General features: G+C 41.3%; 1 protein-coding gene across 1 annotated transcript in view; it reads right to left on the reverse strand.

Annotated features, from left to right (window-relative positions):
- SLC36A4 (solute carrier family 36 member 4) overlaps window positions 1-9,127 on the reverse strand; it is a 131,679-nt gene extending 122,552 nt beyond the window's left edge. The window contains exon 1 of the mRNA XM_067289676.1: window positions 9,060-9,127. Within this exon, the coding sequence (XP_067145777.1) occupies window positions 9,060-9,087 (28 nt within the window). The 5' untranslated portion in view covers window positions 9,088-9,127. The remainder of the gene's footprint in view (window positions 1-9,059) is intronic.
- Between the last annotated feature and the right edge of the window lie 11,221 nt (window positions 9,128-20,348).

The raw sequence follows: 20,348 nt of genomic DNA on the forward strand, positions 1-20,348 counted from the left end.
GTAACATGAAAAGTTTGGTAGTTCAGATGCATGCAATTAGTTGCCACAGCACTTCACATTTCCTGGCAGGATGCGGGGGTACCAAGAGCGTGATTTGGAAGCCTTCCTCAAGAACTATATTCCAAGTGGAGCCAGGTAAACATGGGTAGGACTCCAGCGTCATGCTTCTACACCGACATTAAAAGATTTAATAGGACGTGGGTATCTTGCACACTTCACAGAACAAGCAAACGATGGAAGGTCACTCGCTGCCCAGCTGCTCTCTTTGCAGCTAATGCCGGGCAGGGACGATGCAGCAAGGCAGCCTCCCTGGCTGCGAGAGGGAACCTACCAGAATACTATGAGTTGCCTAACCAAAGTCAGAGGTACAAAGACGGTGCTGCCCACACCGGATTCAGTTTTCTTTACAAGGTCCCTCACAGACTGCTGGTAGGTACTACTCCTCTTAAACTGAGCTTTGGTTAAGGCTTATTTTCTCAAGAAGGATGCTTCCACCTCCACCCCTCTCCTTGCTTTCCTAAAGAGACATTTCTCCTAGCTCAGACGGAGCTTGTCTGACTTGTGATAAACTAATTAAAAGTATTTGCCCACTTTTGGAAGCCCAAACCTTCAGAGTCAGGAAATACTAAAGTAAATACCTCTGGCAACCAAAAACTAATCTCAATCCTTTGTGCCTGCCATGCTGTGATAAAGGGATCACCTACGAGTAAGATAGAGGAGCAGAGAAACACTATTTAATCTCCATTTTAAGAGACAACAGAAAGATCTTGTCTCCTTGCAGGTAAGCACATTTCAATTTTCCTGAGACACAGCTGCATTTTTAACTTTCAAGCACATACTGCATCTTGCAGCAATTAAACAAAATACTTGTTGCTTGATGTGCACAGATATTTTCAAGCATCTTTCATAGACCTGTTGCAAGCACCTCTACCATGCTAGCAGCGTGGCTCTTGGGACCAAGAGCACTGGTGAATATCAGCAACCACTTGGCCAAGGGAGGAAAGTGAATTTCTTTTCTTCCATGCTAGCCCAGTACTGGAAGTTTTGATTTATACATACACACTGTTTACCACACAACTTGTCTGGCAACAGATTACTCACTGAAGGCTCTGCATTTTAAAAACAACCCATTTTACTTTTGTCCCAACTTCCCATCTGTCATTCTGACCACAAAGGTAATCATTTAACAATATATTTAGACATATTCAGGCATTCTGTTCATTTTTTAAATACCAAGAATGTTTCTGTGAAGGCAAACTATTTTCCCCTTGAAAATCCATCTGTCTAAGCCTAAAGGCGTCTAGTCATCTAAGAGCTGTTTTCATCACTATCACAGTGCTGATAATAAATTACTGCAGTGTCTAGAAATCCTAATTGAGGTCTAGCAACTCACTGTTCTGCAGAAATACAAAATAAGAAGAGTCTTTGCCCTAAAGAGTTTAAAATCTAAAAAAACACAAGAGACATATGTACAGGCAAGAAGAACATGGAGAAAAGTAAGAAAGTACTGTACGTTTAATATGCTGAGACTACAGGCATCCAGTTTTTGCTATTTCCAGAAGCGGTAGCAGTATTTCTTCTGCAAAACTTTCTTTTTGTCTATATGTAACTCCTATGCTACCACTGCCTTTGGTGAAACCACACTCTTTTGGAACTACAATGCTAGAATATATCCAGTCATGATGCTCGGAGCATCTGCATCCTTTCTCTAGTTTATAGGAGTCTGCTGCTACTCTTGCTGGCTAATACTGACACCAGTTCAGAACATGACACCACTTCACAGTTCCATTTTGTAACAATGAAGAAACAAAGAGAAAAACAGAGAAAAGGACTCAAAGACAGCAGCTCTAAAACATATAGAAATTACTTGGTGGAATGCCAAGTGTATACACGCTTTCCTCAACGACAAATCATTTGTGAAAAGCATTAGTAGAATGTGATTGCAAAGAGCAACAGAGAATTTTTGCTGTCTTTTGCACAGTGCTTTAGAAGAGAACTTATGCTCAGGCTAGGCAGAAGGCTTGGACCAGACACGAGGGGAGGGGGTGACCAGGCAGCACAGTGCACATGAGTCAATGGGACGAAGACAGGCGACGCAAACACATATGGCACAAGTGCTCCTTGGTCTTTCTCCTGCCTTTCAACATCAAAAACTTTATCAATAAGAAATTCTAAAACTATTTAGAGAACTCTGTAACATTAAATCACAGTAGTGCTGAACTGAATAAAGGATTTTTTTTAAAAAAAATGAAAGCTTAGATGAAAGCACTGAAGATTTGTGCACATTTTCAAAGAAATTCAAGTACAAATCTTCACTTTTCCTAGCTGCCAGTATTTCATCAGCCATAGTCAAGGAGGCTACCTACTTCTTTATCTCAAAAGAACAGCACAATTGGACTGGCCAGATGCACTGAGTAATTTCTCTGGGTTGAAACATTTCTGCTCTGGGAGGAAAATACAGTAGCAGTTATTTAGAAACAAATGAATAGCATCTATGTAAATTCTAGTTTACATAGTAAAAAGAATGGCCTCTTCCCTGTGTACACTACAGAGAAATATAATTCAGTCTTTTTTCTTTTCCGCTCCTCCATTACAAAATAAAGAGAACGAAAAAGTTTACTACATAAGAGGCATCTTGGTCAAGAGTCATCAAGATCCACTGAAATCAGTTAATCATCTTATGAGTTAATGACGTGAATCATAATGGTTTCATTACTACTTTCTTGCTCTTTTCACAAAAGAGCTATGCCTTGGAAGGATATGGAACTTTCCTCCTGCAAAAAAATAAGAGTATTTACAAATATCAGTTATACTACTAACAGAATATCCTGGCTGTGACCAGTATCCCATAGGGCTAGTCACTAGACGTGCAGTACAGGATTCATCTCATCAGTACTTCAGGTGTTTTCACCTCAGCTAGTCCCCCTGGACTCCCTCTGTAGTCAATGGAAAGAAATATTCTTAGGGGAAGATTTATCTGAGCCAATTTAAATACCCATCTCCAAATGACAAATTGCATCCTAGAGACCTGTACTTCACTCCACTAGCTACAAAAGAAGTGAATGGCATGTAGCCCAGAGGAGATACACAATACAGTTAGCAAAATACACTTGGGTACAGGAAAAGGAAGTGCAAAATAATAGCAACATAATTATGAACAGAAAAACAAGTATAACATATACAGGTATGCTCTGCTATCTATTGCTTTTATTTCCATTGCTTTGGAGTTCCACAGCTGCCATCAACTACCCTGCTCTACTGATCTTCTGTAAGAATTTAGGTCAGAAGAGACCTCTGGAGATCACTCTGTCCAAACTTCTGCTCAGAGTAGGGTCAACTTTGAAGTTGTATCAGGTTGCTCAAGGCCTTGTCCAGCTCAGTTTTGATGCTGACAATATCAAGCACCTGCAGTTGTGATACCATTCCTCCTAGATGACAATATCAGAATTCATTTCCACAACAGTATTCTTCACTGGCAGAGTTAGATACCCTTTGAATGCATCTAGAATAAGAGGAAGAATGCGGCCTCTGATTCCAAACAACATTCAGCCGATCCATCTGGAGATATCCATCCTTGGTTTTGACAACTAATAGATGCTGCATAAGGCAGCTGTTTCTTCTGCACTGTTTTACACTTCAAGATGGTACCAATTTTCTACCATCTGCTAATACTAACAATATTACTGTAATACACATTTTTAAGTTTGTATGATAAGATTTATTTCTTCAAAGGTGTAACTGGTTGGCATGTCAAAACAAACCGGTGTCTCGTTTGCATTATCCATTTGGTATATAATTATGATTTTTACATAATCCAACCATATACTGTTAGAATGCAGTGAGTTTTTTGGAGATGTCAACAGGTAGACGCTGGCAAGGCAAAGTTTCCCTCCGTAAGCAGAAACTATGACTGTGCTGGAGTTGTACACACCAAGCACTACCAGCCTTGCATTCTTGCTATGCAAGGTTTTGTCCTTATGCTATGTCTTGAGCTTTCAGTTAAATGATTTCCCATGTAACTGATCTTTGAACATGCACGAGTTTTACTACACGTTCTTCTAATTTGTGAAAAAGTCTTCTTCTGGATCTACTAAATTATCTCCATGTTAAGTGGTACACAACTAGAGCACAGTAGGTGGCTTAATTATTTTCTAGACTGGCCCTACTTTACGACATAAGAGGTTTTTATTTTTTTTTTTAACCCAGTTATTATCCAGACATTTATTCATTTGAGCATATGTGACTGGAAACTATTTTTAAAAATGAGATAAAAAACAAAGAATTCAAAATTGATTTAATAATATAGACAATAAAGAAAAATACTGTTGCTAAATATACCTCCCCATACAACACAAATTAAAGTTATATGTCCTTTGCTTTTATAACTCACAGGAGGTCTTGAGATATTTTGTCTACAGGTACAGACTAAATCTCTTGCTTCTAAACTATATCATTCATCTGCAGACCAGAATAAAAAAAAATTCAGTAAAAATACAAAACATAAAGGTTAGTCTCTGAAGAAATGAAATCTAAGGGTTAAAATTTGATTTTAGGCTAAACGTTCAGTAGAATGCTAAATGCCTGTAAAACTCTACAGAACAATAACCACTTTAAAATCTATACCTATTTACGTAGATTTTTTTGTCTTGTGGGACCAGTACATAACCATGATAACAGTATCTTGAAATCTCTTCAAATATTCATTAACATACCACTCCTAGGCAACAGATAATGAAGAAAATGAAATAGAGTAGGTCAATTATTTACCCATGTTTCCAGAAATAGCTAAAATTAGAACTCAGAATATCTGCTTCCTACCCATACACTTAGGCCAGCAGTTCATAGATCTTATTCTAATATAATAATTCATTTGAGAAGAAATTCCACTAAAACCAGATTTAAAATATGAGTAACATATACTAATCAGCACTAACTCATCGTGGTAAGTAACTACACTTATTACAAGTTCTCCCGAAATACTCCATTATCTAAAGTACTCCAACAATGCTATTTAGCCATTGTTCTAGCCATATCATTGCTCTTCAAATTGCCTCCTCTCTCCATCATTCCTCCCTCTTTATCCCATGACTAGTGTGCAATTTTGGCCTAAAATGTGTGGATCAGTAAACAGTAACAGTACAGGGGTATATTATCAGGCCTGGATCATGCAACTTTCTAAACATGGGTTCCTTCATTTGGTAACAGATCTCCTCTGTGGTGATACTGTGGCTATGTCCTTACTGCAATTCAAACACAGTCCCTACCTATATTGCTGTCCAGGCTTGCGTAGCATCCAAACTTAATGGATCCAAAGCATGCCAGGCAAGAAAGCTTAAGCTTTCCCTGCCCCACAAAGCAGGTATGTAACCACAATATAGAAGAGCAAGGGCCTAACTTTGTGGGTTTGGCCCTAGCCTGAAATTATTTGTTCCAAGTCTAGTCATTGTCATAAAATCAGCATGGAATACACATGTTGACTTAGATTTCTTCATAGGAAGGTCCAATACATGTAGTTTAAGTAAGATGTCAAACTCGTGCTATGGTACAGTGCACAGCTCAGTCTGCCTTACGTCCCTGCTCCACCAAGCAGTCCAAAATGCATCTAAACACCATTTGCTATTAACAATCCAGTTCTCAGTCACAGTACTCATTGAAAAAAATTTGCATTATCTTTCATGGTTCAGCAGAACTAAGAATTTTGAGACAATTCACATTTAGTCATCCTTTTGTTTTTACTTAACTAAAGCACCTACCACTTTTCATCCCTTTCTCTCCTTCAAGGGACACCCACATCGTGGCAGAGGAGGAAGGATAAGCACTTTCACTGCTGGTTAGGTAACTATTTTGCTCATAAGTGAGTGATATTAACAAATTATCAAGTTAACAAATCAGCCAACTAATGAATTAAGTAACTAGAGAATTAACAATTTAGGTTAGTCTGCACAGAAGGGATTAACCCCTTGTTGGGGGGGTGTTGTTTGTTTTGTTTTTTTTTTAAACTTAATGAGTTTGTAAAAATAAAGGTTGTTTCACACAGTATCCTATTGCATAAATTTGAGAGATCACAACAAACCATGACAACTGTTCAAGCAATTAACACTTTAAGATTAGCAGGACCTCTTAGCAGCACAAGGGACAAAACTAAACTCCACCATTTGCATTTTATGGAGGAAACAGACAAAAAGATAAAGCAATGAGCCATGGCTCCATAGCAAGTTAAAGGCAAAAGCAGTATTAAAAATAAAGACAAATCCAATTTCCCTTCACTCTTCACAGAAGGCTACCTCTGAGATGAGCTGCCATCTAGAACCTGTTTTGCAAATATAAGCAATATAATCTACTTTTTTCCTTGAGGGTTATGGAAGTTAGTGTCAGCTAACAGGAAGGGCTGGATTTGACATATAAATGTAAATAGGTATGGGGACAGGATATAGCTTATAATTGTTCACATCAGCTGTATTCACTCAGTGTATGGGAGAAGGAAAATACATGTTGGAACACCACTTAGTATGTATATTCATATCAATACTTTGAAAAAAGCATGAATCAAAGGGGGTCCCATAGACAGTTCATCACTCAGTCACAGCTTCTATACAAGAACATGCTAACAAGGCCAGAAGTACAGCAGAATATTCACAGATTCATTTTAATACGCAACTGTTTCAACTGCTGTATAAAAGGGAAATCAGAACCATGTAAGCTTTACACTAGTCTAAGATTTATGTTTTATGCTAGTATGTTTTCACAGGCTTGCACAAGTTAACAGCTTGTTAGAATGCCATACACATAACGTACAACACATGTCCAGAGCCTTTGTCACCAAACCAAGTCTGTGGCTGCTCTTTACGGGCCACGATTAGTGACTGAGACTCTGAACAGCAGTCACACTGTAGTGATGTTCTCTGGACTGTAATGGACAACACTAATATCAGGGAACAACCATCACTAGCTGTAGTGGCTTGGCTTTCTCAAGAACTCCACTCAGTTTACAGATGGCCAATTTATCATCTTAAAGCTATGGAGAAGGTTTTCAACTCTGTGTTCCAAACCAGAGCTCTCCCCGACCCCCCCCCCCCCAAAAAAAAAGTTATAAAGAAAAAAAATCATCACTGATTATTCTAATTATTTTCAGAATCTGCCACTGGTTCAGTAGACAGCTCACCCTATAATTCTCAACCACTAAAGAAGAAATATGATTCTCCCTTCCCCAAACTTTACAGGGTAAAGAACTTGCATAGCATTTTTCTCCAGAAGATATCAAACTGTAAAATATACCAAGCACACGAGTCCGACAGAATATATGAAGTTACTCAGCCGTGTGCTTCCATAATTGTCATAAAAAATTATGGATCAACATTGTGACTATGAATGGTAGTGCAAAGTGGATGCTTGTATGGATTGAAAATTTTGGATCTTTTTCTAGTTCAAGGGAGACCTAAGAGAGAATCCTATTCAACCATACACAATCATCTTCCTTTTTAGCTGAACATCAGAGGCAGAAAAACAGACAAGCAAAAACCCCCCAAAGCAAAAACTATTTTCCACAAAGGAAAATTAAAAAGAGAAACTCACCTATTTTAAAATAAGCAAGTATTTAATGTTTAAAATTTGCTAAAAAGTCCTAATAATTACATTTTCCAGAACAGTAAAAGTTAACATCACCCTTTGCTGGGTTTGCTTGTTTTTCAAGAACTTAAAGCTATGCTTGGTGCAACTACTTGATTTACTTTTGGAAGGTATCTTTGAATCATTTATTTCTATTTCAGACTGCAACTTAATAAAATCAATTTATTCTGCTTTACAAGAACATTTATTAATCTTGAGAGCCATTATTTCTAAGCAAGTGCTGAAAATCAGTAATTCCTCGTTAAGCAGAAATTGTTTGCTATTGCATTGTAACTGTCAAAAAACAGAAGACTGATAAAACAAGACACTTGAATTATTACACCAAAGCACACAGAGTTCTTAATAGTTTATTGTACGCTTTCCGAGAAGCACTGTGCCACACTGAATCCACAATGAATCATGTATCCAGAGAGATGTTAATCTTAAAATAATCCACTGTCCTCTAGATCAAGCTACACATTTCTACGTGACTAAAACTTTTGACTGATGACACACCAGTAAGAACTTAAAGTATTCAATAAACAAGAACGAAGCATGTAGGCGACTTCTGCAATCTTATCAGGTGTCTATCTGCATTTTTAAACAGTTAATCCCTCAAAAAAAAAAAAAAATCCAGTTCCAAGGGTTTTGACAGACACTAACTCTGGCAGATCTGCGAAGCGGAGCAGTTACAGAAGAGTTTCCTTCTGCCACCCTTGCTCTGGAGGCAGCGACCTCCGGTTGGAAGATGCCCGAGGCCGCAGAGAGAGTAAAACCTGAAGCAAGTCGCCTGCTTCCCAGCACCACCGCGGAGAGGAAGGGTTATTCGGGCTGCAGCGACACGTAGCTCAGAGGTGAGACATCCAGCACCGAGCAGCTTCAAAACAGCCAGCTCCGAGCTATCGCTAGCCGGTCTATGAATGCAGAGATTAGAGGGTGGGCGCGCACGGGCCCTCACACACCCTCACATTCAAAGGGCTGAACATTAATCTCCAATAACTACAGCTAATATATCGACCCCCCCTCCCCCCGAAACCAAACCACATACACGAGCTTTCACTGCAGAGGAAAGCATTCCCTAGGGATCTGACCAGGAAGTATTTACATAAATTTCTAACCACGGCCGTAACGTCCCACCGAAATCAACAGCAGCCAGGCGAGACCGAGGCCTCGGGGAGCCGGGCCCGGCCCCGCCGCCCGGCCCCTGAGGCGCCCAGGAGCGGCCGGGATGGGCCCACCCCCTCCGCCGCGTGGGATGGTTCATCCCGCCCGCCCAGCTGCGCTCAGCGCTGAAGCGCATCCCCCCACGGGCCGAACCATCCCGCCCCGAGCGGAGGGGGGGAGGTACGCAAGTCGGCCGGCCGCTCCTCACGGCCCTCTCTCCGCCCCGCGGCGGGTCGCGGTCCCGCCGCCCCCCGGGCCCCGCTGCCGCCGGGCCGGCCGGCGCGCCTCACCCAGCTCCTCCCTGCCGGCAGCCTCCATCTCGCCACCGGCCCCTCGCCAGCCCTTCCGCCAGTGTGGAGCCGGCCGGCACCGGGAGCGCGTGCGCATGCGCGCCGCCCGCCTGGCCGCGCCCCGCCGCCGAGAACCATAGACACGAGCCGGAAAGACAAGACAAGCGTGGGGAGGCGCGAGTCCTCCAGCGCCGCGCTTGCGGCGTGCGGGGAGCTCGCTGGAGCCTCCCGGCCGCTCCCTTCTCCTTCCCTCCGTGTCCCGGCACAGCGGCGGGTCCCGCTGAGCTCCAGCCCTTAGCGTACCCGGGCCTGCTCGCGTGTGTGAGCAAGGCCTGCCCCGCGCCTGCCCCGTTGCTCTCAGCAATAATTGCTTTACCTTCCCCAAGTCTGTCTTGACTTTAGGCCCTTGTCATAGCCTTTCTCTCCTCTCTCCTTCTCAGATTGAAAAGGCCTAGTCTGTTTAATCTCCCCTCATGCAGAAACTATTGCATGTTTGCGATTGTCCCTTCCTCTGTCTTTTCTAGATCTCCGATACTCGTTTTCACATGGGGGCACCAGAACTGCAGACATGCTAGCACACTAAGAGCTCTTCTGCCCGCATCTGGCTTTTTTACTGCTGCGTTTTTATAACTGTTCATGTTTTAACTTTCATTCAGGTACTCCGTTACAAGGTGATTACTTTGCATGATGTTTTAATGAGTGTCTCTTTGAACTGTTCAAAGACCTCAATTATGCTGCTGTCTGTCTGTAAATTATATTCCTGTCTGATTAGCATATGATTGGCTTTGCTCCAAGGCATCACTGGTTTATGTCTAAGAACAAACTTTGAAGTCACCTTGAATATGATTACTGCATCCCCATTTCATTAGATCCTGAACAGCATATTGCTTCTGCATCTATCAAAAAACAGCAACTCCTGTCATTCCATCACTAATGTGAAAACATGTATATACCTCTTCACCTTTTTCCAATTTCTTGGTCGCAGTTGTGAACTTCTTTTCATACAAACTTCTTATGTTCCATGTTCTTGTTTGTAATGGTCCTCTTCCAAGGATTCCTACTTTTGCTCTCCCGTGGCACAAATATCAAGCACTGAACATCCTGAACTGTCTTAACAGTCAACACCTTAATGGCCAGTATTCCACAAAAAAGTGTATTTGATAGACTAAGAGAGTCTTAAGTTTTTAGAAGAAAGTAGTTTGTTGAATATTGAACGAGGGACTGTTTTGTTACACCTTCCTGCTGTGAAGTTCCATGCTATACATGAAACATCCTACCTTTTTTGCTATGACAGTTCTTTTGGAAGAATTTATTTCTGGAAATTGATTTTCCATTGCATTCCATGAGGCTTGTAGCTGAGGATTGCAGTTGTCAATGTAACAAGCTGAGAACACAGATCATAAAAGGGCCGTTGTGTTCAGCAGCTATGATTAAAACAGCAAAACTGCTTTTCTCAAGTTTGATTGCTACGGCTTTGATGCACATGGAAATCTTAGATGGTGCCCACTGGAATCTGAAAAATATAGCTGTTGAGTGACAAAAGGTTAAAGGTCTGGTGTGTGTTGACTCTCTTTAAGCTTTGATGAAGAATAAATATGATCACAGAAGATGATGCAGCTGTCAAAAGTGCTGTTGATGGTTCATACTTCAGATAGATAGAAATTCTTTGCACAGTTCAAATGTCAGAAGCATATTAGAAACCACAAGGATTTTTCCCTGCATGAATCATTATCATGTGGCTAAAATAAATTTTTTTTTCTGTCACTTAATGAAAATTACAGATCTGTATTTGTATATTGTTCTGCATGCACTGAGATTTATCAGTTTAGTGTTGCCAAAATCCAGGTTCCCTTTTGGTATTTAATTTGATGGGCTGTCAGTGTCAGCTTCCTTTCAGTACAGTTCACAGTCAAAGTACAGCATCCCTTCTGTATGCAGGTCAATTGGAAAAATATTACAAATATTTAGATACTTGTGAATCTTTGTCAGTTCTTATCATCTATATTAAACATTTAAAATAAAAACAGATGGAGTGCATGACAAATTCAGTGAGTCCTGCACAAAAGGAGATAATTTGGGAGGTGTCTCCAGTTTGTAACACATTTCCACATTATCCTGCTAACTACACCAGTGTTATAGTCTCAGGAACAGTGCATGAATTCGGAGGGTGTCCTAGAAGGTATAACACTCCGTCTACTCTAAACATCTGTATGGGCCTACATTTGCTTGTGAAATTATCTAGGAGTCTAAAACTGCACATGGCCAGAGACACTGCAGCTCTTGACATCTATCTCCAGCTTATGGTCGATTGTGTCTTGTACCAATGTATGTGCCTAGACTTTCTGGGGTGCTTCCACACTCCTTAATAAAAGAGGACTGGGGGGGGGGGGTCTTAATTTGTGGCCCTGTTCGGGACCTCTAACAAGCTTTCTCCAAAACTACAGTCAGGCACAGTTCAAGGGACAGTTCACTACAAGTGTGCTCTCAAAAAGCACTGTGAACAAGAATGCACAAAGTTTGGCTCCCTCCATTTCCACAGTTCCCCAACACTATTCCAGTAGGCTTTGCACCCTCAAACCACCCTCATGTCCTCATGTGATGTTTACAGGACATTTAATGTATACCCAAGAACTGAAGGTAGATGACAAGAAGGGAAACATCATAGTGTTGTAAGACAAAACCCTCCCTTTCTAAAAGGGAATTCTGTTATTCATAGTTTTCACAGCTAGACATAATACATAAGCCCAGATCTCTCTTAAATTCACCAGCTGTGTCATGAAAAGACATGGCCCACCAGCAAAGCCCTCAGGTGGCTGTCAGCCACCCTTATACTCCTGCAATTCAGGCCTGCTTTGGGAACTAGCATAGCCTGTGGCATAAAGCATGACTCTGAGAGTCGGCTCTAATTTAAGAAAACCTCCAGAGAACTATAGCTCAGAGCAACTCAGAATCCACATAGCAGCCTGCACTGCAGGGACTCCTTTCATCCATCCTGTGGGAATTCTCCCTTCACCAGCTGCAAGGCTTTTACAGCCCTTGTATTCCTATGAAGTAGTGTTCAAAGAGGAATGTGAAGGGGAAGAGGATTATCTGTCTTACTGAGCTTCCAGAAGTAAAACTAGTTGCAGGACACTGTAAAACCATAGCCAGTTAGTGATTAAAAGATGTTATTGAGGATGTTTTTAAAAGCTGCAGGAAATGTTAGTAATGGGAACTCAAGAAATAGCTACATAGACAGTTTCCATTTAACAAAAAAAAAAAAAACACATCGTGGAAAGAGCCAGAAGCAGCAGGTTTTAGGAAATCTATAATCATCTGACAATTGAGCACTGGAGTAAGTACATCTATAGGATTTTCCAGAATCAGTTTATGGTTCTGAAATTCGCAATTGCTCTGTATGTACAAGTACTTGCAGCAGTATTGATTTGTTCAGTGAACATGATGATGTTATTGTCCAGATCTTTTTCATCAGCTCTTAGCTTTATTTAATGGTCTATGAAAACTTAAAAGTCTATCATTTGGCATTATTTTAGAAATTCAAGTCAGCTGCTCATATTCAGGAAGAATTTAGAAGCTGTCCTTCTATCTATGGAAGCTGTCCTATTAAACAGGGTAAAAATTAGTCATGCTTACTGTCTTCATAGCCAGACCCAATGCGAGTAATACCGAGAAGGACTGATGGCCTGTTTCTCCCTGCATAATATATTCAAATTGCAAGCAAGCGATAGGCAATGTTGTACAGCTGCAGTGTAGCCATTGCAGTATAGAACAGCCACCATTTCTTGTGCCTGCATACAGACTCTTGTCCATCAGATCTGCATAAGCATAGGCTCACTCAGGCTTTGTTCCTTCTCCGACTGCTGTGCTTTACATGTTGGAGGCAGTGCTGAAACCAGGTGTCCTCAGAAATCTTCCACACTATCCACCTCTCAAACAAGAATGCCTGATGTTAGGAAGTGCCTTTTTGAGGGAGAGAGAGGTAGTTTTGTGGAAATTTATTAAGTATTAATACAAGTCTAACTGTATCTGGCTTGGTTCCCATAATTGCCAAACCAACCCATTCTCTTGTGTTAACCTTAATCCTAAATTCTAGTCATATGCAGATGCCATTTTCAAAAACTGAAAAGGCTTTTAGAAGCCTCTCTCTCTGGAGTCCTGACCAATTTTACATGCCCACAGACATTAATGACTAGTGTGACAGGAAATTAACCCTCATGAAATCAATAAAGCCACACTGAAGCAAACTTATTATCAAAAAAACATCAAAAGCCATCCAAGGTATGTAAGAAATACTAGTATCCAGAACAGGATAAATGGAAGTGGAGAAGGGACAAAGGGGAAAGGAGAGAAGCAGAAAATCCACACTCTTTTCATTTATAGGCAGCCCATTTTATTTGTGAAATGTCAGTGTCACAGATGAGTAGCCATCATTCCAACTTGCAGTATAAACACAATGAAGTGGTGTTTTTCTTTCACAAAAAAGTGGTGCTAGACTGTAATTAGAAACAAATCTTACCGCATCCTGACAAAAAAGAAGTTTTCTCCCTAAAGCTCTAATTCTGTGGACTATAGTGTTTGCTTTTGAATGTCAGTTGCATAAAGCTGTGTGTCCCAAGCCACATAAGTAAAGCATTTAGCAGAACAAAAGAATGCATTAATAACTACTGTCTTACTTCTTCTGGAGCAGTTATCTTCCATGTCATTTGCTTTATCAATACACTTAACTCCTGCTCTCCTGCTTAAACATTCATTCTCTTTTTCGCTTTGAACTTCACAATGAAAATTTCAGAGTGCTGAGCATATCTGTCTTTTACAAGTGATGTGCATTTAGACTGAGGTAAATAATAATAGCTCCTGTACATTTAATGCTGAATATTATGCTTAACTCTGGACTTATGACAATAGAATGGAAGGATGATTCACCTAGAACTTTTAGCTATTTACAGTTACAATCTTGCGTGTAACATTAAAAGGAAACGATACTATTATCTTCATCCCTCTTTTCTTTTTACTTATCATTATTCCTTCCATTTCTTGTCTCAGCTTAGGGTCTGAGGATGAGCCTGGTGTCACAAAAAAAAATAACAATTAGATGAAGGTGAGATTGCAAAGAGAGACTGAGGTGAAAGAGAGCTGCTTCTTGGTAGAAGCCATTGATGCTTCAGGTAAAGTCTCTGTCTCAGTTGGTTTGCATTAAAGGATTACATATGATCTGAACATTAAAAAATGTATTTGGAAATCCACCAATTTATATCACCAATTTATGTTCTAAATAGTTTGTTGGGTTTTTTGGTTTTTTTTTTTTTTGAGGCTTTTAAATCTGCTGTTGATTAGCAAGAGACAATCATAGCTTTTAAATTTGAAAGGTGATAGCCTGGTGCATGTGTGCCCATCCTAGTTCATGGGTGGGGTCCCTACCCCATTATATAGCTACTTGGACTATGTCTATACCAGTAAACATGACTGTGGGTACAAGCACTATTCTGTGATCCTCTATATTAAATTGTTATCAAACCTGAACTTGGCATGGTTCTGAGCTGAGCTAACCTGCAGTCTCATGGGCCCAGCTTGGACGTGGACCATTTCCGGTAGGGAGACTCCATGTGGCTATCCCATTTTGGAAGGTGATGAACTTTAGCCATATGGACATAAGCTGTGTTGTATTAGAAAACCTCAGGGTCAGAAAAAAAGGCTCTGATATGTTTTGATTACTAGTATGGATTTTGTTCACTGTGTAGATGCATTGAGCAGGGTGTCGGTGGTGCTTCCTGAAGGAGCCAAGAAGTTGCAGTGTCTCCTTTGTCCATAGCTGGAACAAGGGCAGAGGATGGGCAAGGTGGGAAGAGGAAGGAATTGCTTGCTTTAATCTTGGCCTTCTGGTTTCCTGTGTAAAGAAATCTTGTGAACTGTATCAGGAGTTACAGGTTAGCCATCCTGGTCTAGCAGGAACACCAAAATGGAGGTCAGAATCTCCCAAATCCAGTTCTTGCTACCACTGCCCAGTGGCAGGCTGTAATACCTCTTTTTGGTAATAGCTCGCCCCATGGCACTAGATTTAGTGGTAACCAGACTGAGGCCACTAGTGAAAACAGGGCATAGTGATTTTTACCTTGGCCTGCTCAGACAGATGAGGATGGTATGAAAACAAAAATACCAGCCACTGACATTTACCAGCTGCTAATTCTGGTAGCACAGCAGGAGGAGGCTTTACAGAAAGTATAGATGTTATTTCTACTCAGTTCCACCAGTCTGGGTTCCCTTCCCCTCTCTTTGTCTAGATGACTGATTCAGCACTTGCTAACAGGAAATTATTTATTTATAATCTATCCATTGTCTGTTTCTTTTCTTTCTAGCAAGTGTTATCTGCTACATTTTCCAAAGGAGCTACTGAATAACTAGACACAACTCTTGCTGCGAGAAACTGCTTGTAATTGGAAGACTACATTTAGCTAGATATGAATACAGTCCCTGTGACTGAAACACAGTCTTTGCCCTACCTGATCCAGGTGAAATAATGAGAAATTCCTCTTCTTCCAATCACCTACCACACACTTTCCTACAAGAAAAGTGGAGAGGGAGTAGGAAACTGTTTTCCCCTCCAGCCTGTAGGCTGTATTTGTATAACCAAACTCACCGGTGCCTTTTGATGAACTCTCATCTAAAAAATCCTGTTTTCTATTTTTATTTTAGGCAAAACAAACATGATTTTGAAGCCTCATCAGAGACGAAGATGTCTTCACCTACTGCACCCACAACCTAGGGATGTATTTACCTCCAATTTGCACAGGCTTAGCTTTCAGGGAGGGACTAATTTAGGTTGGAAGACCGTCAAATTTTAAAATTCCATTTTCATCAGCTTTCTGCTCCCTCCAAACAAAACATTTTAAAATTTTGATAGACACTTCATTTTTTAAAGCACTTGAAGAAGCAACTTAGATCAGTCAGATTAATGTGATCTCAGATAAATCCAATGTGATCAGACCCAGCAAACCTGTATTTTTGATAAGCCTTATCTCCTCTACATCACTGATGTGACTTTACTTGCTTTGGTGGATTTTTCCAGATTTACAAGAAATAGTATGAATCATATCCTTGCTTTTTAAATAAAGAACAGCTTAGCTTTGTTATATATCTTTACATTAAGTGTAAAAGGAACGAATGGAGACATCTCCAAAGGAAAGCCTTCAAAAGCATCTTTGCCTGTACTTCTATAGCTAGATTGAGTTTAGATCTCGTATGGACCAAAATAAAACTTACTTCAAAAATGAGACTTCTCTTACAGCCAAAATCATTGTGACCAAGTCATCGTGGATTTTAAAAACACTTTAGCATAAAGGAGCCCAGGTTGGTAAGAAGGGCAAACATGCTACATAAAATAATAAATTATAATTTGTTTTTGTTCATCAGTGGCACCATCCGTCCAAGTTTCCCCACACACAGTCAGGCAGAGCTGCACATTCACAGAGCATTTGCAGACAGACTGTCCTTCTTGCATCAGGACTACTGAAGATTGCTTTTCTACAGAGTCATGTCTATACTCTTTAAACATACCTCCACAGCAAAAATCTCAGGCTTCCCCATTCCTGTCCCCGTGTTCAATTCCCCAGATTTCCACACACACACACAGACACGTCCTCTAAGCCCCACATCACAAATGCTATTATCTCCAGCTCCTTCTAATGGCCACAGGGCCATAGGGACAGTACACTTTATGGCTCTTCAGGGATGTGTGAATTGCCTGGCCAATTCACACACGTTGGTTGCCTCACAGCAAGTCAAGTAGGCAGATAAGCATTGACAACATGGACAATGTTACCAGTCTGTTCCTCTTATGGAAAGAAGTTCATATCTTTGAGGTTGCAATCGCTCTGGTTCAAATTTGGTTGAACTGGCTAATGGATTGAGTACAGCTGACAGACAACACAATTTCTCAGAATATCATGCTAAAAACTAGCCTGTAGCCAGTCTTTGCAACAAACCTACAACGTCATGCTTTGATATCTATCTGTTAGAGAGGTCACAGCCAACGCAAAGGGAAGGGAACTGCTCTTCCGAAGAAGACTGTGACACTGTGGGGAGTCTGAGCTTTGGAAATAAAAACTTCTTGAAGGAAACATAGTTAAAATATTGATAACTTTTTAATTTTTAAAACATGTCTTATTGTCATTCTCTTTTGCAAAAGAGAGGATTTTTTATGGAAACTTTGTACATTTGCCCATCTTTTAGATGGTCCTTTATAGGGATAAGACAAAAGATAAGAATTTTGTTGAGATGGTGTGAAGGTATTAATGTTGCTGTTGTTATCGACCATGTTTTCTTGAAGCCAAAGCAAGATAAATGTGCAAAAGGAGAAAGAAGAGAGCAGCAAAGGCGGAAAATATAATGTCAGGCAGCAGTGGGAGCAGCCGTGCAGCGAGGGCAGGTGAGGGGCAGGTGACGCAGGCAGGGCCCTGACACGGCGCAGCCCCGCACCCGAACCCGAGGAGGGAGCAGGGCCGGTGACAGCAGACGACCGGGGGCAGCTGCAGCCCGGGGACGGCCAGGCAAGCCGCGGCGGCGAGGCAGAGCCCTGCCGCGGCGTCTCGCAGCTCTGTCTCGCAGCAGTCAGACCCCAGGTACAGCTGCCCCGTGTCGGAGCCAGCCTTGAGCACAGGCAGCCAAACTCCAACAAGAGCCCTGACATATAGCTGCAAGTTTTGATCGTCGTATTTGCAACCTTTTTACTGAAGAAGACAAATGTTAATATGGTCTGATTAGCCTTTCCAAGCCCTGGCAAATACTTGCCAATATCAACCTATTTAAGCTTTGTTTTTAGTTGCTCCTTTCATCATAAAAACAAAATGAGGGTCAGGTGCATTTGCAAAGTAAATAGGAGGACGGGAGGCTGAGCATCACAGGGTTGTCACGTGCCCTGCAGCAGCCATGTCACACCGGTGTGTGATGATGGGGATACCTCTATTTTAGCCTTTGTTAATTTTGACCTTGCCAGCAGAGTTACAGAACACACTTTCCTGGCTGAAGAAAACCTCTAAAAATAAAAGATCAAAAAAAGGCAAGAGGAAAAAAAAAACTCAAAAGAAACTCAGGGCCTAATGTCAAGACGTAGCCAAAGCTGACAAGGGCGAGGGATGAGGGATCCTTAGGGTCTCTCTTTCTGTCTCAGTGAAGTTACTGTAACTCCCGGGACAGGGACTGCCAAAGCACACTCGTATTGCAATGGACTTGGAGGTCCTGTGAGGACCTTATAGGAGTCATTTGGCAGAGACAGCAAATTATATTTCTTTCTGTCTCACTCTCACTATATTAAAAACTTCAGCAAAGGAGTTTGCGTTAAACTGCCTTTTCTCTCATTGTTTTGGTCATCTGTTAGACTTAATTTCTGACATGACCTGCTTAGTCCATTAGTTTCTCAACCCACACCCCTCCTGATTTTCAGATGCAACCATAGCACAGGTTTTGGCTGGGATCAGTATGTCTTCTTTTGTTTTGAATAATTAAATTTCTTTTTCTTTTAACTTTGGCCAATTTTTACAAATAATTTCATGCAACAGGCTGAATCAAATTTCTGTTATCTTGGCTAAAGCTAAAATATAAGGAGCCACACAACACTACAAAAAATTCACAGGCTCTTTCTTATTAAAATGCATCCTCAATTTGCTTGACAATATTTCTGTTTTTTAGGGTATTATCATAGCACAGTCTTAATAGTAGTTATCTCCACTGGGGAAGAAAGGAAGTCCCATTACATGCCACTTAAAAAGGAAAAATAAAGAGAAGGAGTGGAAGAACTGAAATGCAGAGGGAAAAAGCAGCTTGCCTAAAGCCACACAGACAGCCTGCTACATAGTAAGGACTTGAACTCCACCCTCTTAACACTTGAGCTAATACCACCCCTGCTCCCTAAAAGCTTTTGGCAGCTGTAATTTTAGTAAAGATCATGTAGATGAGATAATGCGAAAGATGCACCTTCCCAACGGTGCTGCAGATGAAAGTGGAGAATTTCCTATCACAAAACCATTTAGAGCCAAAGAATGAATGCAGTTATTTTAAAAACATCTCGCCCCCTCCGCAGCAATTCATCGCCGCCACTACCAATTCATAAAGACCTTCCCAGCTCAGTGAATACCCTGCTTGCGTAGGCTGCTACAAGTGGTCCTGGTGAATTCATGCGCAGCTCCAGCGTGGCGTGGCGCGGCTGGCGGCGGTGGCTGAGGAGAGCTCCCTAAGCGCCACCAGTCCCGCTGAGGCTCCTCTTCCCTAGCCAGCTCTTGTCTCCCACCTAGTGGCTATATCCCCAAGTCCCCAAACTTTTTATTCTGTTTTTTTTTTTTTTTTATATATATAGATTTATTGAGCATTTACCTTGTCTGCATGCCACTGGTGATTTTAAGCAGAAAATCCAGTTAGACTGGTTTTTCTATATTTGCTGTTGTAGTCATGACTCGTTTGTAGACAGAGAGCTGCTAATGTTTTTGGCATCAAAGCTACACATAAAAATTCCCTGAATCCCTGAAGTCCCCATAGGTAAATGAGGAAGCTCTCTCCCTTTTTCAGTGTCTGTCTACAATTTGAAACAGTATGCAGTGAGCAATTAAATATGGTAGAATACCTTCAGTGGGCGCTAAGGCAATAGCCCACATCCTCAGAATTTTATAAAGAGCTTTGCTATGTATCAGTAAACCCAACTGTTATAATAATTCAAATATTATTAGTTCCTGCAGAAAGTCTTCACAGACACTTCATAGTTAAGAGATAAAAAAAAATCCAGACGTGGAGTTCTTCTATTACCTCCATGATTTGGAGCCTTGTAAGGAAGGCAGGTTCCCAAACTTCACACCACCACAGTTAAAACAAAAAGCTTACTTGTTATTTTAAAGTGGATTGTTAAGATCTTATGTGGAAAATTCGCTCCAGAACAGGGACAGTAAGGAAAAAAAAACTAAGATATCAAAAGACCTACAGTAAAATCCCAAGTGAACATGGATTCTTGACCTCACATGCGATAATGGGAATTATTCCCGTGGGAATCGAGTCTGTAGCTGCGGCATCTGAGCGAATAGCTGCGCCGGCTAAGGCGGGCTTCTCTGCGAGTCCCCCTGCCAGAGCTGTGGCGAGGCCGTAGCGGGAGGGATGCCAGACACCGAGTCCTGCTGATTGCTGCTCCTGAGAAGGGGCGAAGGGTTCGCCCTAAGGGCTGTTGCTAGAAATAGCCCCTGGCTGCTGGGAGAAGACGCGGAATGTGGGAGAGGGAGGGCACAGGAGAGCTGCTGCAGGGGCCTCACAGGAGCC

Source organism: Apteryx mantelli, chromosome 1 (genome assembly GCF_036417845.1).
Source record: "Apteryx mantelli isolate bAptMan1 chromosome 1, bAptMan1.hap1, whole genome shotgun sequence".
NCBI lineage: Eukaryota > Metazoa > Chordata > Aves > Apterygiformes > Apterygidae > Apteryx > Apteryx mantelli.